A 22,914-nucleotide genomic window follows, 5' to 3' on the forward strand; every position below is an offset into this window, starting at 1 on the left:
ATAGAATAAGTAAAGGGGCATACGTCTAACAGCCGCCCAAGGATTTGTATAGGGCCTAGCCCCCATTTAATGAAGTCCCATTGCGAACCATTTTACGGTATTTTTTGATTTTTATATTAATATCATGCCAACAGACCTTCATTCCATGGATACGTCAGCTTGGATTTTTAGTGAATTCTCTCAAGGAACCTATGTCGTGTGATTACTTTCAATGTTACCCCACAGTGCTAACTCTCCTGTGCATTAGTTAGTGGTGTGAGAAAGTGTTTGTGGTGAACCCCCAAATTTAATATTTCATTCATCTACTATATACGTGATACAATTTTAAAGGACTATACATCGTAAAATGTGAAGTGTGGAAATATTTAAGTGTCTACATCCAGGGTTTAGAGTTGTATTTGTTTTTCTTCTATATAATTTTTACACATAGTGCATTTAATAAATAAGCATAGTATTATTTTATTTAATGTGTTTTCGTTGCATGTGTGAATGATATTTTCTGTGTCGTGGTCTGAGTGATAATCTGGGTGCCCATGGGGATTTCGAGACGAGATATCCTAACCTTTGAATACCTTGTCATTTCCTTAGTAAGACCAGATAGCGATCCAGGTAAAGTTCTGTAATCTATTTTTGGAAATGTTCTTTAATATCTTAACCAAGTAAGTCCAAATCTCCTGAAAGTACTCGTTGGTGAGACAGCAGGGGCAGATCCGGAAAGTGGTTAGAAAATGACCCATACTATGAGAGAGACTCTTGTTGAAGGACCCTAACGTTGCTATCTTCATCCATACCTAAACTGTTTCTTTGGGTTTCTTTAGCTACACTGTCTGTTTGCTTAGATTTTGCAAGCAGGTTCCTCGTGGTACCGTAACTGATAAGGCCCTGTCGAGTTAGTAGATCTTGAAATACCCTTATGCTCCACTCTTATGCTATCGACGTTTCTTTACTCCTTGTCAGTGCCAAATGTGTATCAATTGAATCACGTTGCCCACAACAAAAGAAGGGCAATTACGGCCTCACTACGATCGGTTTGGTTAGTTGGGTGGAACCCGAACCACGAAAATGCGTTCAAATTTCAATGCTCTCTCATAGTGAATGAACCCAGGACCCTATGTACCAAATGCGCGACGTCGACGTTAGGACATGGTGAGATTTAAAAATTCACATTAACTCCAGATGATGAACTTCAAGACAACAGCTTTGTTTCTTAATGTCTACGAGGCTATTACAGACAGAGTGGCGCAGGAAAATGAGAAATTTGAATCTGGGATTAGCAACACGTGGCGTCGACATTTGTTGGAAACTGATTAGAGATCATTGAGGAGGCTTTGACATTTAGTAATAATAGAACATTAGAGTTGTGTGCAAGGTGTGTTCACTTTAAAAGCATTTGACAAGAACGATGATATTCAATGGCGTCCGAGACTCCCTGAGCTCAATGAGCACAGCGTTTTCCTGCAAAATATCTCAACAACAAAGCGGGAGAAACACGTCTTGCAGCAATCGATGAACTGGCACGGAGGATTGAAGAAGAAATCGCTTACATTCCTCGAAACATATACCGAGCAGTCCAGAGGTTTTTGTACGCTGAGATGGAACACCATTCCGATATCGTCGAGAAATAAAGTCACATGTAAGTGCGATAGTTTATGCCAATTTAATTGCATACTCTATAGTGTATTTCCGTCTTTAAATGCATTTTTCCTGTATTTATTCGTGCAGTTTACGTCGATTGAAACTTTCCAGTTTCCCTGCGCCACCCTGTACATACAGGTAAATTGGCTATTTATTAAAAAAGCCCCCTGATCCACTTACCGTTGACTGGGATAAACAACACTTGGAACAGACATTACTTCTTCTCTCCAAGGTCCACACACTCTTGCAATCGCTTTATATACTTGCGGAAACCTTGTTTGTAGAAGTCCGCAGATTATTCCAGAATCCTGACTCAACCACTCCCTTCAAAAATGATTTTATGATTAGGAAGATGAAAATCAGGCGATACAAGTTAGAAAAATATGAAAAATGACGTAGGTTTTCATTCCTGCAGGACCATGCTTCTGTTTGGGTTACATACGAGTTTTAACTGGAGCGTTGTCTTGAAGGATACGGATACGTTTGGTCAGCATTCCACACTTCGTGATTTTAATGGAAACCCGTAATTTCTGCAGCAGTAAAGCATAGTATGTCCCTGTAATTGTGGTACCTCTTACCAAGAAATCTATCATCAGTACTTCCTGCTGGTCCCAATCAACTTTCAGCATGACCTTCCCTGGTGATTGTTGGACACATTCTTTCTTTGGAGTTAGTAAGAATGCTTCCATTGCTTTGACTAAGTCGTAGTTTCTGGATCATAATGATAGACCCACGTTTCATCCTGAGTTATTAATCTGTCAAAAAGTCCTTCTGGTTCTCGTAATACAGGGGCAAAACTTCCTAGAAGAAAGCGACTCGTTTGTGCTTTTGAGAAAGTATCAGTGGCCAAAGAACCCATTGGGCAGACACTTATGTATTTGTAAATGCGCATAGATTATTTTTTCCACATACCAGACGGTTATCTTGACTTCTTCAGTTCTTCAGGTAGTTAGCGAATGTCTAAACGGTACTCCTCCAAGGTGGTGATTTCCTTTTTGCCTAATGGTGTCTTCCTCTTGTCCAGTGGTGTCTTCATCAATGGTGGACTGATATCATTCTGTAATGGGAGCCGTTTGTACAGAAATCTGACCTACTTAAATATTCCAGTGTCCTCGCCATATAATGGGGCTTCCTCTCCATAAGGATCTTTCATCTTCTCAAATGTTTCCTTTGATCTGCGGCTTCTCAAGTACAGAAGCTTTATCACCGTTTGTTATTCACTTGTACCCATCTTCACACTTTCCTTCAGTTTGATGCCTGTAACACACAAAATATTGGAAGTTATCAGATGAAATATTCCTCATAACCTATAGAGATATGTAGAGAAAGTTCGGGTATTATGGAATAGTCAGATAATATGGAATACCTCATTATCTCGCCTGTAGTGTGTTGCTTCCAAGCAGAGAGCAAAGAAATTACCTCACGTTCCCATGATGCTCTATAGTCAGTTTCCTTGTCATTGTGACATTCGTTGTGTCGGTAGACGTGAAATACTGATTTCTTATTCATGAAAACTTTTACAACCTGTATTTTGCTATTGAAATGTAATGGAGGAACAATTCTTTGTTTACTATGACGTTAGATATAGGCGTACAGAGTGATAGCTTGATAAGCGCTGTTATCCTATACTCCATCGAATGCGTTTAACAAGTCTTTCGTTTCCAAGATGGAGTGGAGGGCAATATGGAATAGTATTCCATAATACACACAAGAAAATAATGGTATTCCGTATTCCGTATCTTATTCCGATTACAAAAATATCCGAGATTGGGCAATTAAACATACCTCTTTATAACAGCCTTTGAACATGAATAGTACTCTACGTGCTTTCCTACTTGTATTGACACTATGGTTGGATCTATGTAGATTTTTTTTAACTATTTGGCTTCTTTGCTGTCTACTATAGTAGACAACAAAGAAGCCTAATAGTTAAAAAGTCTACATAGATATTACTGGACAAACTGTCCTTACAGTTGCAGATAAGACAGTCGAACAACACGATACTATTGTCGCCAATGAACCAAGATCTGCCAAATGTTCAAATGATGCTATCTCAATTGAGTGTTTTGCATCGACATCCTGTTCCCCACTAGTTGCAGACAAGAACAATATATCTGAAGCTACGACTACGCCACTAAATAGTTTCCAAGATCCAGAAATGCCACAAGTGGCACGTTCTTCTAAAACCTCAGCTGGTATCCTACCACTTGAAATACCTCCTTTACCACATAACAATAAAACTTTGAATAAAGGACTAAAACGTGGAACCGGATCTCCTTACAAAATACAACTAGAAACGAAACTTACTACTACAGTAATCAGAAAAGCAAACAAGAAAAGTGATGAATATGTGAGAAAGAGGGTTTCTCAACGTACTGTTCATCTGCCATGTCAGAAGAAGTCGAAGGAAAGTGCTAGCAAGACTTTAGTGACAGTTTACGAAGAAGAGTCAAGCAATGACGATATATCATTTAAATCTGGCACTTTATCAGAACCCGACTATCTACCTGGCACAGTGCCTGATGACAACGATGCTAAGTGTATTTTTTGTTACAGCAAATTTTCTGATGATACAAGGGGTGAACTTTGGGTCCGGTGTTCGTCATGTTTAATGCGAGCACCCAATGACTGTGTCTGTCCTGAAGCAGAGTATTATATTACAAGCATAAAATAACAATATACATAATGTGGAGGAGATGCAAAACATTTGTTACCATTGGTCGAAAATGTATTTTGCATTTCATCCCCAACCACTGCTAACCCTCTGATTATACAATTACAAGATTGTATATCCTATGATTGGAAGATTCTTCTTTCTCACCTCAACCATTGGTTAGAGGGCAACATGGAAATTATAAAACTTTTCTCTCCCTTGCGAGAGCTGTTTATATTTTGATAAGGCCTATTCTTCGTAACTGCATCAAGATATTCTATCCTTAGTCTTCCTCTTCCTGGTTTTCCTTCTGCTTTTCCCTCTATCAGCACAGTGATCCAATCGGAGTGCCGCATAAGATGGCTAAGCATATTGTCTGTTCTTTTTCTTATTATCTTCATGATCTGTTCTTCTTCATGAGCTTCGTTTAGTACGTCTTGATTCCTCTTCTTTTCGGTCCATGACATGCGTAGCATTCTGCGCCAACTCCACAGTTCAAATTCTTCCAGCTTAGATATTTCAGCTTTTTAGAGTGTCAACGTCTGTGATCCGTAAAGCGCCACGCTCCATACAAGACCCTTAAGAAATCACTTTCGAACGTCCAACGACACATTTCCTGATGTTAGCAGCTCAGTTTTCCTATTAAATTCTTATTTAGCCTGCACTGTTCTTGAACTTACTTAAGTCGTTTTCACTTCTTCCGTCCAAGGATATTAGACTTCCTAAATAGGGAAATGTCTTAACGTCTTCGATTTTCGGTCCATCCTGCTCTTATTACTTTATCACTTTGGTTTTCTTTTTATTTATCTTCATTTTGCATGTTTTATCCAGTTGGTCCTTCAAGTTTGAAAGTGCCTCCTGCAAGTCCTCTTCGTTCTGCGCTATCAGTGCTATGTCGTCAACGAACCTTATTGTGCTGAAAACCTGGTCATTTACTTTTACACCTTTCTCGTTTTTATTAAAAAAATCCTTCGTAGCCTCTTCTATAGATCGGAAGATTAGTGGATTGTAAATAAAATTTCATATTGAATTGTTAGTAAAGCCGAGAATTCTTGTTCTTTTGCAGGATGAAGCACAGACATCATAAAGTCCTAGGCGAAACTGAACTGTGCAGAGACGAAGATAAACGGGAAGAAGTTGTGCCGCCATGGAGGAGAAGTAAATATACTGAATCAAATGTAGTAAACAGTTCCGTGTAAGTATCGAATAGAAACAAACTGAAAGCTTGTATGAAGTAAATGTGGTTCGGAAATTACCTACGTCAAGAGCTCCATATTAGAGAATTGAAATCTCGCAGTTTAATGTCCCTTGATTATGCCATTTAGCATAAGGGAGGGCGGGTGATCAAGGCAAGTTAATGATGATGGAAGAATTTGTGGATTGAGAATGTGGAAGGAAAGGAGAGTATTCCGAGAAGGCTCACAAACACGATGTCCACTACTAACTTACTTGGGCAGAGATCGAACCAGAGATCCTATACACCAGAGGTAAGTACTCAACCACTGAGCTATCGAGCTCTCCATATAAAAAGTAGAAAAGTCAATTTATGCCTTTGATATTCAACATATTTTATCCAATGCTCAAATAATAGTAAAATCTCTTCTGATTACTTCTAATGCTACCGTTGTTCAACGTTGTTGTACGTTGGAAGTCGATAACGTTCCTTTCAAAAGACCGCTGTTCCTCAGTGAATCAAGTCCACGTGTTTCTCATTCGTGATAATTGTATCCACTTCAATCCGTTCTCGGATGATAATAGCAATTGTGAGCCTCTTAGAATGGGAAAATATTAATAGAATGAAGTTAAGAGTCTTTAATTATCTTCTTAATAGGTGCTACATTTCTCATAAAATTGTAGTCTTGATCAATATAACATATATGATTCTATTCTCATTCAAACTTCCTTCTCAGACTGAATCGATGTTACATAATCAGTCTCTTGTTTATTATTCTTTTCTTAGATTCGAGATATGTGTCATGATGTTTGTACCTTCTATCCCTCAGCCACTACCTCTTCTTAACATATCAAGTCACTTCTGAAGCCATTTCAAAATAAAAAGAGAGATTTCCAGACTAGGGCCCCAAATGTAATCTCCCCTTCTTATGTGGAATTGGGAACTTACCATTAGATTCTGATTCTGTAATTCTCTTCTTGTGTTCATTGTCATATTTTATGACATAATCTCTTCTTAAGATTTCTTAAGATCTAATTTCCTAAATGTTAATCCTCACTTGCGTACTGAATTATGGATAACTTATCCCGACAGTTTTATTTTTCCAAATTACTGTATTGGCAAATGACCGTGCACATAATCGTAGACGGTTTGTTTTTGTTTTTATTTCTATTTTGGTTGTTTGAAATGTATGACTGTTGTAGCGGAAATGCAAAATATGCATGGTTAATACTCGTAACATTTCTTTAAATAATATGTAATGTTTTGAAGATGATGATTATCTAATAAAATCGATTTACATATAGAATCACTTACAGAGACCGATCTGTTTTAATCTGAATAATTTGTAGAAAGTAAACCTCTTAAATCGGGTTCCATAGAGCAACAAAACTGTATGCACGGTGTATCAGTTGTTGTGTAGCAGAATTATAATGTTGTAGTGGAGAAAATCGCTTTTGGGAAGAGTAAGTCGTGGCTCTCTTCCACGCAAACCATAGAAACGTCTTGAAACAATGACTTTGTTATTATATAGGCTACTTTTAGTGCTATAATTAAACGTTATACATAGAACCCTAATCCACAACTCACATCAACAACGAAATAATATCCAAAGAGAAAGTCAGTGAAACAGAACTAAAAGAGATCCCGGTTATAGCGCCCTGAGAGAATCCAATTCCACAGCGTGTTATTCTCAAACGATACCATGTGACCTAATCAACGTGATTGTCCAGATCTTTATCTTGTATGCTTTCATAGCATGCATGTCGCAAAGGGTAGAAGGCTATACAAGCGCCACCTTTTAGGTAACTACTGATTTTTTGTGGCAATGCATGAAGAATGGAACTACCTAAATGACTGTCGAAATCACCTAAAGAGGGTTCATTGAAAACACAGATACAACATGGTTGGTCAATGCAAATAAAGTTTCTCTAAAGCTTTTATGGTTGTTATTGGCTATTGCTACAGAGGGAATCTGAGAATTCGTAAGGTCGATAGAAAGTCTAAATTCGTAATGCTTACTACCAATAACATACTATATCGACAGTTTATAGAAACAAAATATAAGCATTGAGAGACGACAACACCCATTATGTGGAACTGCATCAGGGCAAAGATTCAAGTCACATGGCCTTCTACCAACACTTGGCACCTACAACTGGTATCTTTCTCATTTTGTTCAAAGATATTATTCCTGTCCAAAGTGTAAATAGTAATCCAAAGGATTACTGTGCTTTTGCCTTTCACCCCGTCGGGTTCGCATATTAAATGTCCTCTGGAAGGAGCCTGCAAGAAGGAGTAGGACAATATACTCCTGTTACAGCTGAAACAGTGTATACTGCAGTGAAAACTTGAAAGCCGTGGAATTTTCTATACCAGAGGCCATCACATCGAGCATAATTGATACGTCTTCGGTAAGCAGAAATTTCAATTCGTTTAGAAGAATACTGATCCGGCTGTTTATAAAGGAAGAAGAGGCCTTATGAGTCTTGCAGGTATTGAATAATGCACTTTGCTGATCGTAGACAGTACCTGCAATTTCTTGATGGGATTGAAGTCTGGGAGGATCTGAGGCCAATCAAAAACTTAATTTTCAGGTTCTGAATCTAGGCTATCATTCACATCTTCAAGACTCTGTCTTAAATACTGTATTTCTAACTTCAGCCGGAAAAATGTATTTCGTCACTAAATATCCTTTGCTCCCATTTTTCTGGAGTACCGGTACAGGTTGACATTTCCGAGCTCACTTTATTTTGTAGGAAGTCGCTTCTTCATAGGTCCTGCAGTTTCTGACAGTCAACGTCGTATTGTATACATGTTAACATAAGATATTTTCCAGCGAGCTACTCTGTACTTGGTTGTTGATTGATTTTATTGTGACACAGCAATGTATCACTTTTCAGACTAATTTTATCAGTTCATGGGATTGTTTTACTCTTGCACCCACATCTTGTATATACTTCTGCAGTTTTGAAAGAGTTGCTTTACTTCTTCTCATGTTAGCAGTACCATCTTTGTGTTTTCGTTAAGCGACATATTTCTAGCATCGCACTGCTCTCATAAAAGGCACACGACGGCACTTCTCAAACTCTTGGTCTCAACTGAGATATTTGAGCGTCTCGGGGAAACATAATGTTATGTCACATTTTGTAACTTTGGAGTGAACTGAGAAAGAAGGGAAGCTTTAACATTCCCATGCAATTCAATGTAATGACACATACCAAACAAGGTTTCCCTGCCATATGGAAGTGCATTTCAGAAATTAAACTACCTACATACTGTTTTATAGTATAATCTGAATCAATTCTACCTAATAACTCAATATAACGAGAGGAGATTACCATTATGTTCACCCGAGTTGCTCAGTCTTATTTCCATTCCAAGATTATCTCTTTGAAAATATATTCACTTGTATCCATTGACAAAAGCAAACCAAACAAATGTGAATATTCTTAAGAGCTTAAGATCTTTGTTTCAATCCAAAATACTAAGCTCCCTCATCCTACTCAGGATTCTTGCAACTCTACTTTTCATTGAGGGCTGGGTAGCCACGATGGTTTCAATAAAACCAAAGCAGAGCAGCCCAATTCTGCAAAGTAAATGACGTGTGCTTGTCCAGTAATGACGATGTTCTCGCTTCTGTCAAAAGAATGATATTGATAAACAACAAGGAATGTGACTTGTCGCTTTGTCTCAATTAATTCTCACGTTTGTTGTCGAGGCCTCTCGACATATCTTATAACATTATAGTTATAACAAGATAGAAAGCTTCAATACCTAGAGACTATGCAGGAGCAGATGTACTAAATTGAGTAGATGTAACAATAATTTCGAAATGATTTGAAATTTGTTTTTCCAGAAACAAGAACTATCATCAGAATTGTAACCCTGATCTGGTAGCGACGAAAAAGAAGTCTGAGAACCGAGAGCAAAAAAAGAAATCAGATGAGAGCGAAGGAGCGGTGAATGCTTCCAAGTGGAATGCGGGGGCAGAGAAAGCCAAAGAAAAAGAAAATGTTAATCAAGGGAAGGAAAACGACAGCAGATGGAGGAGTAAAGAAAGGTAATTGGCAGGTTATTTGTATTCTCTGATACATTTTTAACTTCTTTTTCTTTTCTTGCTTCTCAAGAGGTGTAACTCTGCTGAATGTTTAACATCTGGCGAATGGTGTTCCTTGATCAATCGCAGTCTCCGCCCAGTAAATTTTGTGGTGGACAAACACCATCTGTGTGGGTCCACCCGTTTCCTCCAACTTCCTTCATTAAACCAATATCATCCAGCTTATTATCAGTCTCCGTTAGCCTCGGTGGATGATGACGAACGCTAAACTAAAAAGAAAGAAAACAAGAAAATTCATGTTTGAGTTTTACGTCCCACGATTATGCCGGTTAGGCTAAAGGAGACGGTTATTATGAGAAATGAATGAAATGGTGGAATGAAGAAAGTGGGAGGAAACGGGAGAACCCCGAGAAAACCCACGCACACGGTGTTTGTCCGAAAGAAAACAAGAAAAAACTCCTGAATATTTGTAAGGGTGAAGTTAAATCAAAAGAGATAGATTTCAATAGTTATTTAGGAACTCAGAAAATAATTTTACAGCACCACCCATTATGAAGTCCATCCGTGTGAAACAGTAGATATTCCATCAACTTACGAAGTGATTAAATCTCTATACAAACTGTTAAGCTATCAATCCTGATGCCTTGGCATCAATCATTCTTAGCACTTCAGATCTCAAAAACTCACTTTATCAAAAGGCTTAAGAAAAAAATATTAAAATATGACCTCGAAACATATAAGTAGTGCGGAGATATTGGTGCCCAAGGAAGTTTTAGAGGAGGCCAAACTATGTTAGCGGGGCACAAGTGAAAAATGATAAAGCGCTCTACATCAATAATCAGATCTTATATGTCCCTCCACTCTAGCTCTCTACTGTAATAATAATAATAATAATAATAATAATAATAATAATAATAATAATAATAATAATAATAATAATAATAATAATAATAGAGTAATTAGGGGGGAAGTGACCATAGGGGTGAAGTGAATACACTTAAGGTTAATGATATGTGGCAACAAAACGTAATCGGCACTGACTTTGCAAAGCCCCTGTGTGCGCAGTATTGAGCATGGGTGTGACGAAGAAGGTAGTGTACAGAGGAAAGCAACGAACTATTGAATGCATCGAGCACGAACAGCAGGAAAGGTGAGTAGATTTGTAACCTTGATTGTTTCTATTCTAATATGGAACACTAAGAAACTAGGGCAATTTTTTTCTGAAGTAATCGTGTTGTACCCGAGGCGATTATTAGGTACGTGTGTATATGTGCCTCAATATATTGCGAACATAAAGATACAAAACATGTTTTAAAAAAAAGGCGACGAAGTGGGGTGAAATGACTAACATATTTTGGGGTGATGTGAATAGTCCTGTTAATCATTCCATATTGTATTCCATATATAAGTATGTATGTATGTATGTGTGTGTGTGTGTGTGTGTGTGTGTGTGTGTTTGTGCGTGTGTACGTGTGTGTTGTAGTGATCTGCCCGAAGGCAGGTTTTTTGACCCTTGCTCTAGGGATATAGGTGAACCCATGATGATTTGTTATTGCCTTCCATGGGAGGATGATGACGTCCTAAGGACGGGACCTACAGTTTAACGTGGGTTCCGGACCACTTGTAGCCTTACCGGGAATCGAAACCGGGACCCCTTGATTACAAGAGAACACGCGTAACCACTCATCTACTGGGGAACAAAAGAACTGTGTCATATGCCAAGCTTCTTATACGCCGATATATTACCCTCTGAACCTTCTGTATGTTTGTATGTAAGCGTTACTGTCGAAAGCGTGAATCAGAGTTCCACCACTGCCTAAGCGCACCTGATTCGTCAGTGACTTGTGACTACCTGCTCATTTTGTAAATTACATTTGATTTGTTTGTCTTACTTTCAGACAATGGCGCCGACTTTCCAAAATTTATGTGAATGCATATCAATGGAGGACGTGTTAGCCTATATGTTTTCAGGGAAGTCTTGATACTTTTTAGTTAAAATCATTTATGAACACTGTCATAAAGGGCTGTGTTGTGATAAAGAAAAATATACCGGTACTATAGGGATAAGTTGGGGCTGCCCTAGCTCAGTTGGTAACACGGTTGACTTAAACGCAAGAGAAACGAGTTCAAACCTGGGTGCAAACTAAAAATCTTGTGGGTACTGGAGCCCCGGAACACCCACGTAGTCGGCGCGCATGCTTTCAGATGCCCCGACACTACAAACGAAAAGGGGATAGTCGTATCTTCAGGTGGGAGGAGGAGAATACGGAAACTGCCATTACTTTCGTACTTGCCGAATATTCTGTTTACGACAGCAGCAAAACGTTTGGGATTCCATACGCTACACTGAGAAGATGGGTAAATGTGCGAAAAGAAGGAACAGTTTCGTTGTCTGTTGGTGCCTCTTGGTGGTTTATAGTAGATCAAGAGTGTTTTTTTATCCTACAGATTATCACTAGTGGCAAGAAGAAGGTTTCCATTAACTCCAGAAGATGTATGATGATGAGCATTTCGTTTTGCAGATTGGTTGAACATCGATCATCCGTTCAATCAGCAAACTAAGATTGCCGGTTAGATTGGTTCAACGGATATTTGAACCGGTATCCTTAACTGTCAATTAGAACACCTGTCGCAGGCAAAAGTGTCAGGATTAACACACGAAGCAGTTGGAAAGTTTTTCAATTTATTGAAAAATACAATCACATAGTTAGGATTGGCAGGTAAGGAGAGACATTTTTAATGTTGACGAAACTGAGTTGCCCCTAACAATGTGTACCCAGTGTAATTGCCAAGAAAGGAAAAGTGACATGGTTTTCGTCATGTGTGAGGAACGGGGTGCAAATGTTACCATTAAAGCTTGTTGTAATGCAGCTGCCATGTTCTACCACCATTTGTATTATTTAAAGGTGTCAGGATGCGATCAGGCTTTGGTGATGGTTTAAAGTCGATTTACAGGTGTAAATGACAGAATCTGGTTATTTTAATGGAGATGCGTTTTCTCATGGCTTAACCATTTTGCCACTTTTAAGCCTCCAGGACCTATCTTGTTATTGATGGATGGCCATGCAGCTCATAAGTCTTTGCATGTCCTGGAATTTTGTATCGAGCACGACATTACAGTGATGAGTCTCCCTAGTCATACAACTCATGCGATACAATCTCTAGATAAAGCGTTTTTTCAAGCTATTATTTACGTATGACAGAAAGATTTGCAATCAGTGGTTTTTTAATCATCCCGGTCAATCTGTTACTAAGATCCAACTTGGACCCACCCTGAATGAAACCTGGGAAAAATCGGCTTCCGTTGGAAATGCCGCGTCTGGCTGTAGGATCACTGTTATTTTCCCCTTGAATAGATTAGCCATCTCAGAAGCACGGTTCATTACGAGCAGTGAGGAACAACACGACAGTACTGAAGATCCCTCTGCGAAGGATGATAAAGATATGAATACAAACACCGTGGTTAAAACACTTCGGTCTCCGAAAACAACATTCTGCACAAACTGTTAATCGGAGCAATCGCAACAATTGTGTTGAGGTTCTAACAAAGGCCCACGTGTCGGCGTACGCCGTAGGGCACATCGTGCTGTGGCTTCTCGCTCGCTCCTAGGGATTCCACATCTGACTAATATGGTCACTGTCACAAATTCTTTCACGTACTCAGTACCCGTCAATTCCTGAACTGGATCCAGTGCCTAAAGTGCGAAGTGTGGTAACGTGAGTATTATGTAGAAGCCTCTGGCAAAAAGGTGCTCATATGTGGAAAATGTTCCGTGTGAACCATGTGTGTTCAGCTCTAGCTTTTTTTGTGTCGTCATTAAACAGTGTTCTATTATGAACATGTATTAATCTGTTAGCAACGTTTTCCAGAATGTTTTTCTGCATTAATCGCGCCTTTTTCTTTGGTGTGTGTGTAGGTTACCATTGGCACCATAAATATTCAAGTGGCATCATATTGATTACTGCTTAACTTTATTAGCGAAGTTTTCGAAAATTATTTTTTTTCGTTTGCACGTAGCAGGGTTGTTTCTGTTTCCCTTTGGTAGCATAGTGTTCTACAATTTTTTTTTTTTTTTTTGCACAAAACAGGCTTTCTTCTTTGGTGTGTGTACCTTACACATCCTTTATTCTGTAGAAGTTTATGTTTGCGTTCTACGACTAAAGAACATATTCGCATCTATTTCTTGTCTGTCCTCCAAACCACAGTCTTATATAGGAGAAACTTGGCTTCAAAACCTCAAATATTGTGCTCTTTCTTGTAAGGTCAAACAACTCAATGCCCCTGAGGCACGATCTCGTTTTGGTTTGTCTATTTGCTTCTTAAGCATTTCTACAACAATATCTTATGTATCTGTACATCATGTAGGTCTTCTTCGTTAGCCGTATACTCATGATATAGCAGTTTATATCTTATTATTTACATTATGTCAAGGACACTTCTTCTCACCAGTTCACCCCATATGTATATTCACTTCACCCCCTCGTGTGGGGTGAAGTGAATAATCTACTTTGTTTGATTCTGTGCATATAAATTCAGACACGATTTGAACCACATTTTATTTTCAGAATGCAGAAGGTCGGTCCTATTCACATATAATTGTCAATCAGTCGTGCGATCCCAAGAGTTTGAGATATCTTATTGGCCAATACAGATAAGACATCAAGAGTCATGATTTACACATAGCAGAAAGTAAAGGCCAACTGTGATCGGTCTTCGTAGCCGAGAGTGTGGATACGTTGCTGGACATCACAATTACCTGCCCTAAACCCACCAAATTATGATTACGTAAGACATAGTCCAAAATATGTGCAAAAACTTATACTTGAATGGAGTTATGTACCAAGGAATTGCCTGGAATCTACCAGACTTTAAAAACTTTGTATAAGTTTCTATTAGACAGATCTACTACCAAACATGTACCAAGGGTAGTCACTAAAAATCCATGTAGACATTGGTCCCAAATTTGCATTGTCCCTTTTTGACATCTCAGGTGAAAAGTTTTTGGTATATGGTTATACATAATTTATTCCCGACAAACAAACTCCTATCCGAGATACAACGTTCCGAGTCAAGCATCTGTGGAAAATGCGGAGATGACGATACATTGATACATAGACTTACAAAGTGTACTACCGTTAAGGACATTTGGATACAACTTGTAAGGATGCTAGCGTTAATATGTCGTACATCACCCAAGGCTATTTTGCCTGAAATAATAATTTACCCCAACTACAAGTACCGAAATCTAAAAATAACGCTGTATTATGTGTAATAGCCAATACTCTTTGGTATATTGACAATTATAGATCTTTCCTCACAGTGGAAGATTACATGGATTTTTTGAGAAGAACAAGATGGAAGACATGCCAATTTCTCCAGGAAAACAAAACTTTTGATAAGTTTCTTAAGTTGGTATTGGACAAGTAGGATAACATTATCACTTTATTTATTGACTTTGACGATCAGACATGTTTGTCTTCCATTGTAAACCTACACTGTAATAACATATCTATTATATATATATATATATATATATATATATATATATATATATATATATATATATATATATATATATATATATATAAAGTGACTATTTAAAAAAAAGAGTGCTAGCGCAACAAGGTAGTAATGAAAATCGTTTTTGGCATGGGTTCAAACCCTGCCCAAGGAAAGTTTTTTTATTTTTTAAAATTTTCATAACACTTTTTTCATTAAAATAAGCTTGCAGTTTTACTATACGGATCCATAGTAAAAGTAGTAGTAGTAGCAGTATTACTAATAGTAAAAGTAATAGTAGCGGTAGTAGTAGTAGTAGTAGCAGCAGCAGCAGTAGTAGTAGTAGTAGGAACGGGTTAGAAGCCCCGCAGGGGTTGGTTAGTTTCTGTTCTCTTGCCCAAATTTTTCTGTACATTTTACATGACTAGGGAAGCGCGCGAATGCTGAAACTTGGGATCGGCATAAATGCCAGCCGTGTTACCATCTCTATGTAAGTTTTTTCATTTTCATGCTCACTATGTTCACTTCTCCCGAATTACTCTAATAATAATAATAATAATAATAATAATAATAATAATAATAATAATAATAATAATAATAATAATAATAATAATTGTGGGTGATATTTTGAAAACTTGTATTATTCCAGTACAAAGACTAACATCCCTTTTGGATGTTTCAGAGGCTACTTATAATGAATATCTTTTTATTGAAGTTAAATAGTTGAGCTTTTTAGTAACGTAATGGAACTATTAACTTTGCTTATCAACTTTTCCAGTTTTTCTTTTACAACTTTTTTCGAATCTCATGTAATGGAAAGAGGGATCTTAACCCTTAACGGTTCACTGTCTTTTCTGTCTGTTTCCGGCACTGCTTGCAAAACAATATATCCACAGACTACCTTCCGCGTAAAATTTACGAGAGTTGTCACCAGGAGGTAATAGCTTCTCTGGATCGCGGAAAGTATGTACACAAATAACCACAAGGAAAAATACCTAAAAATAATAGTCTTCAAACGCAATAGGCAAGATCAAAATATGTGTAGCCAAATGGTTACGAAAACTCGTTAAGGGTAATGGTGAGGTAATAATTCCGGGTAAGTGATTAAAAGATAACGGAGTGAAAGCAGAGTTTGTTAATGAACAAAGTTATGATGATAAGACCTAAAGGAAAAAAACATCTAGTACTGTTACGCATCGACGAATTCGCATGTAACTGAAGTAGAAGAAAATATGACAAAAAGAAGAAATTATAGACAGCGAGAAGACAGGTGCATGCGTAAATATGATTGGAGGTTTCAATGCAGTTGTGGGAGAAGAACAGGAAGGCTGTGTTCTAGGCAAATATGGTTTAGGCGAAAGAAATGAAGAGGGGAGGGAGTGCTCAATTTCTGTCGACAGAATTCACTAGTAATTGGAAACATTTACTATCAGCATAAGAGAAGAAGATATACACGGAAATCCTGAATCTACAGTCGAAGATACTACATAGGATATATTATGATTAAGGGCAGGTATCGAAATAACTTGAAGAAAGCAAAGACCCTTCTCGGGGCTGACATTTTCTCTGATCCTAGACTTGTACTGACCGAATTAGATATTTAACTGAAAAATGTCGACAGAAGAAAAATAGGCTACAAAATGTTGAACACTGAAAAGTTGAAAAAGGAAAGAAGGTAAATTAGGGCCCGTTTAAATACAACTTTATATGTTAAATCACTATGAACGTAATATAAAGTAAGATATCACTATTCCAGGGATAAAGACAGAGACAAACCGAGTGGAAGAGTGAACCAAAGCAAGGAGGAAGAGAAGAAGGAGGATATGATACAAAAACAAAGGTAATGCTGATTTAAAGATTTACAGTAAATTGGGGTAACTTTGGACAAGGTTTCTAGTTTCGGACATTAAGTTGTTTTCAGACTAGTTAGTTCTTTGTTTTGTGATTGACGCTATATTTAAAAGAAACAGTCCTAACTGACTGACTTATCAACACTTAGGCGAAAATTTGGACAGTACATAGATTATATGACGTAAGGGAGAATTTTTGGAATTTACGTAGAAGGAAAGGAAATGACAGGCTGCAAGTATTATAACAAGATGTCCATATCTTGAAATATTGCGTTAGAGTCTGATGAAACTTGTAAATTGAACTACTCGTATGAAAAATGGCGAAGTTAGGTAATAACTGGTTGACAATGATTGAACAGATGATGAAAAAAGTAATCTTAATCAACCCCTCTTACCCTTCAAGAAACTAGGGAAAGAATAAAAAAGATGTCACGTGGATGATCGCATACATTAAATAAAATCAGTAAAAAGGATATTGAGAAAGAGGACATAATATATGTATTACTAAGACCTTTTATTTAATTATAACATCAGGATACATTCTAGTGATTTGAAAACAGAAGGAAACTATACTCATTCCGGAGTCTAGAAAAAATAGCTAAAGTAACTAATCCGCATCCTTTAAGCAAAGGTGGATCTATGCAATAAAAGAGCAATTTTGACAAATTCAGGAATGTGTCTGATGAAGGCAAGGTGTGTTTGCCGAAACTGTAATGCTGTTATTTATGGGTTTTTATATGATTTTGTCAGAATTGATCTTTTATTATATACAAGAAGTTCCAGAGCTAAACTGAGTGGTATTCAGGCGAATCTGGCCCGGGGCCAGGGGCCTAGGACCCTAGTATTTGAGTAACAAAAATAATTGAACAATTAAAAATGTTTCAAAGTTTATAGTGAATTCATGATATACTTATCATGGTCTGGGTTCTGAATGCCCCCCCCCCCCCCAGTTTTTACTTCCTAGACCCACCTCTGTCTTTAAGCATCTCTTTGTTATATAGAGTTTTAATAGGTGTAATCGATACTCGGGTACGAAGTGTTTCAAAGTACGTAATGATGAAACAAGGTTTTATAGTTGGTAATTAGATTGCATTCGGTTGGATCTGAGTTTGGAACTCTATTCAGCAGCTAAGATACATGAAATGTGGACTTACAGATTAATATGGGTTTCGAACCACATGAGCTCCCGCCGGAAATCGAGCCAGGGTCTCCCACGCCAGACTATTCGACTCGTATAATGCTGGACACTATAGTCAAGATGGATAATTCTGTTAAATTTGTTTACAGTTGTTTAATTGGTATCACTAAAGCACTCGATACTACTCCATATCAAGCTTTAATAGATGTCTTAAGATGTCTTGATATTCCAGTAAATTATGTACCTTGTATGAAAACGCTAAGGTGTATGAAAATAATAAAACTGTATTTAGCCATGTTCATGTTAATACTCGGGTTAAGCGTGGAGTTAGACAGAGAAACACGCTTACTTGAATTTGGTCCTTGATAGAGTGATAAGACAGCTAGATGTAAACCAAATGGGTCTTAGGTTTGAGAATGCGGATGCTTCCTGTTCGCTTATGCGGATGATGCATTATCCGTTGCTAATTCGCAACCGAAAGTGGAACAAATGCTACAAGTAGTATACTAACTGTTAAACGATTTAGGTATAAAAGTGGCCGTGAACATGTGTTTGTTGTTTCATATGAAGGCAGTAATCTCGAACTAAGCCATAGTAATATAATTGCATTTGCATTTTTCTGGTATTTCAGTATGCAGTTCTCCATAGGTTTCATATCGTACCTCTTTCATTTAAACTGATTTTTAAACAACTCTGAACCTGTTGAAAATGTTTAGTAGACTTATTTTTTCTTGTTCTTAACAGTATATATAAAAATAGAAATATGCTATCAGAACAAAATTCAAAATAATATTTAAAAATGTTTTCCGGTATTAGATTCTAATTATTATTTATCTCTTCTACTTATCTTCGCTATCCCTAATGAAACTATCTCGCGAACCCCGTAGGGGTCCCGAACACCAGGTTGAGAAACCCTGCTTTACTGTAATTAAGATTCCAAATTATTTGAAAGAAAGCAGAAAAATAATCGTTCGTATAAATGAACTGCTAAAAAATAAAGATGTCGTAGGTATATTTTGTTGTGCATTTATACTGGAGTTGAAAAAAGTTGTTCTAACGTTTAGACAATAGAATGTATGTAGAACTAGTAATAATTATTGAATATCAAGTGCTATTTTATGAGTAAGAATTATAATGAATTGTCTAGTTTCAGAAAGAGTGAGATTGTCCCAAGTAAATTTACATTCTTCTTCAATCCTTGGAAGGCAGAAAAGGAAAGAAGAAAAGAATTATTCTTGCGACGGAAGAACTACCTCAATCAATTCCGTGCACGACCTGGACTTGATATGGCCAAGTGAGTAAACAACCTTGTACAGTATTAATTAAGTTTGTTTTCAAGGTTTTTAGGTTATTAGCAAATGTTCTGTGTTAGTCTTTCTTATATGAATGTTGAATAAATTAATCAAATACTTCAGTATCACTCTTTTAAATCGGAATTCTTTAATTATCGTCCCGCTTTCAACGTCGAAATGTACTGCAACAGTTCGTTGAAAACAGTGGCGAAGAGTGATAGTTTTAAGAGGGTAGGCCGAATATAATAAAATAATAATACTAATAATATTAAGCAAATTATCGATAGATATAAACCATAATAAAGGGGGGATTCTGGGCTTAAGACCCCCGAAATTGTATTTAATATATTAAAGTAAATGAAATATCTTGCAAAATTTTCACAATCGAGGTACCAAGTTAGCCAAGACTCCCCCGAAACAAAATCGTAAATACGCCACTGGACATAAATATTTTAATACAGAAACACAAGAAGACAAATTCACATAAATTTTACGTAATTGTTTCAATCCGAGCACTTATTCAATCCGAGCTGATCTAATTCGCCCTAATACAATTGATTGTTTCAATTGGGCTTGGGAACGATGGACTATCGCATTATCTGTGCTTCACAAGAAATATATGCTATTTCGTTTACTTGTACTGAAACAAACTATAAATTTACTTATATTGTTCATAAGACAACAAGCATTCAATCAAGTCATTTTGTATTTCACTTAATTCTCCTTTAAAGCAGAATCAGACTTAAATATTTTTTCATACGCTGTTCTTTATGTCAACACCTTTTTTTTTTTTTTTTTTTTTTTTTTTTTTTTGTATTTTCAACACAGGTGTTGGTCTTCGTTCCTTAATAACACATTAATTTTCAAAAGACCACAGACATATAGGATTCTTTAATAGGAATTATATTATTTTCATAATCTCCACTTACTGAAATTTTCTCTCATTAATTTTTGCAAATTTAAGAATGAATGGCACTCGCAGTATCTCAAACATACACTCTCTACTCAATTCTAATGAACTCAACGAGGCTGATTTCATACAGATTTGCGTCAACGTAATGGGATAAAGGGGCATTAGTTTGCAATAATAGGCGTAGCACCTTTAGAATTGCTTGTTCCAGCTTTTGCGTTGCGTTAAAGTCCGCAAAATTAAGCAAAGTTGGTACGGAATGGGGCCCCACGTTGTCTTATGGGGCGTTTACACTTAGTCGATTTGCGTTCGATTCAGTTGAATTGACGTCCTTTCAACTTAATCGACCGTGTAAATGGGACTTCAACTTAATCGCTTGTTGATCGAAGGTTGACTAAATCGATTTAGTCGCACGACTAAATCGACTCGCTGCATTTGCCACTAAATCGAAGTAACTAGGCCGAAGCAGATCGATGGATGTGTTCAGTTATTTCAACTACAGAAAATAGAACGTCTTTTAATTCAGTTGCCAGTCGATTAGTCGCCTTCGATCAACAAGCGATTAAGTTGAAGTCCCGTTTACACGGTCGATTAAGTTGAAAGTGACGTCAATTCAACTGAATCGAACGCAAATCGACTAAGTGTAAACGCCCCATTACTCTTTATCCGCCTTATGCAGAGTCATTTTGATGTATGATTAGCGTCATACTAAAAGCCGGACTCCTGCAGAAAACAAATGTTAGTCGAACTTTTTAGTATGGCACTAATCATACGTAAGAACGACTCTGCATAAGGCACTAATCATACGTCAAAACGACTCCCTATTTGTTTAACATATCGAATCGAAATTGAAAGTCTCGAGAGAAACGCTTTATGTAGAAACGAAAGTCGATAAGCGCTGATGCCGCACACGGGTCCAGAATCAAATTCTAGGTGGCCAAAATTGATTTCAAATAGCTGGTGGCTAAAAATTGCTACAGAGGGGTTTTCAGGGTCGCTGATTTCAAATCTGATAAAGTTTTGTTAAAAAATCAAGATGGCGGACAATTCAAACATTTCCTTCTATCGCTCAAGAGTGAGTGTCGGGGGGTTTTCGGGGTCGCTGATTTCAAACCTGATAAGTTTTTTTGTTTAAAATTCAAAATGGCGGACATATTCGTAAATTTAACTATAGGGTTCCTTGAATATGAGTTAAGGTTATTGAAAATACATAAATGTTACTGGAAACTGCAACAATAAGTTTCAGAAAGTAAACAAACAATTTGAAGTAAGATAATTTATTCTAAAATGAGATAATAAAGATCAGTAAAGAATTTTAACTAAGAAAAAATATGTCACATCGTCTATTCAGCCGTCCAAAATATTTTCTTTGTCCTCGGATTGTTCATAGTTCTTCACCCTCACTGCTATCTCCTGTTTTCGTTTCTGACTCTTTCGGGAGCAATAGCAGAGCTTTTACCTCCTCCGGTAGAGTTGTACGCTTATTTCTTGTTGCTCTCCTAAGGGTTATTATTACTGGGTCCGAATCCACGAGTAACCGATGAACTAAATCTGTCGTGGTATGCATGCATGAATCTTTTCGAGTATGATGCATACGAAACTGTTTGTATTTTTTATTGCAAGACTCCTGAGCTTCTTCCGATAACATACCTATCGGAAAGACGGCGCTTTTAATAACTTCTGCTCCGTGCATTAAAATCTTGTGAACGCTAACAGGTATTCTATACCATCCGTATAGACTGACAAATCTCCTTGCTGTTTCCTCTGTGTATTTAGCGAAGGCTTCTCCATTGATAACCTCTCCACTTGAAATTGTAATCATTATGTTTCCAAATCTTCCAATCAAGTCTCTATCAAATTCTTTTATATCTGAAGACTGTTCAGCATTATATATATATATATATATAAAAAGTCGGGCAACGTTGCCGATATTAGAAGTCCCGACTTTTCCTGCTAGCACCTTATCTATTTGTAGGCCTGTTTCATTCCGAAATCAGGTCTGAATTTCTTTTTTGATCATCTTCATTTCCTGTCGTTGAGCTTCAGTAGCTCCTCTTATTGTCGGAGCTTTTATTTTTTTATTATTTTTTTTTAATACAAAACTTTTAACACTAAATCTAAAAATTTAATCCAACTGTGAAGAGGATATAAACCATACTCTAAGGTTTCAGGATTAATATTAAACTTTTTAAAATTTTGTAAATCATTCAGCTCTTTCAGTGTACATTTACAAATATAACATATATGACACCCAGTGTTTGTCAATGCATTTATAATTTTCCCGTCTACCATAGTGAAAAAAACCTTATATTCAACTAAAATAGGATTACTTCTGCTTTCATTTGATTCGCTTGGTTTTTAATCACTTCGGCAGTTTCTTTAACATATATAAATTTTATAGGATGGTACAACTTTGTTGACGATTGCCTATCATTGATCCAGATGACCTGCTTTTCTTCGTTACTTAAAGTACCCTCAAGTTTTAAAGGAACCATAGAAAATAAAAACAGAATTCCACTTTGCAGACTTGAAGTTTGAGAGTCACCTTCTTCATGTTCATCGTCGATATCCAGTGCTTCATCTTGGTCTTGTGCTGCATCCGGAGTTTCTTCTGGTGCATGTGGTCGTTTTCTCCCCCCTTTTCCTTTCTCCTTTTGTCCCATCGTGTCGGCTGCCAGAGATTTGCCTTTATCGTTTGGCAGGAG

At 37.2% G+C, this 22,914-nt stretch overlaps 1 protein-coding gene across 2 annotated transcripts in view; it reads left to right on the top strand.

Moving 5' to 3' along the window:
• LOC145663224 (uncharacterized) overlaps positions 1-22,914 on the top strand; it is a 154,033-nt gene that overhangs the window by 49,255 nt on the left and 81,864 nt on the right. For both annotated transcript variants that reach the window (XM_081729588.1, XM_081729589.1), the window contains 4 exons: positions 5,355-5,483; positions 9,319-9,522; positions 16,776-16,859; positions 19,155-19,301. In XM_081729588.1, the coding sequence (XP_081585714.1) occupies positions 5,355-5,483; positions 9,319-9,522; positions 16,776-16,859; positions 19,155-19,301 (564 nt within the window). The remainder of the gene's footprint in view (positions 1-5,354; positions 5,484-9,318; positions 9,523-16,775; positions 16,860-19,154; positions 19,302-22,914) is intronic.

Source organism: Thermobia domestica, chromosome 10 (genome assembly GCF_964235325.1).
Source record: "Thermobia domestica chromosome 10, izTheDome1.hap1.1, whole genome shotgun sequence".
Classification (NCBI taxonomy): domain Eukaryota; kingdom Metazoa; phylum Arthropoda; class Insecta; order Zygentoma; family Lepismatidae; genus Thermobia; species Thermobia domestica.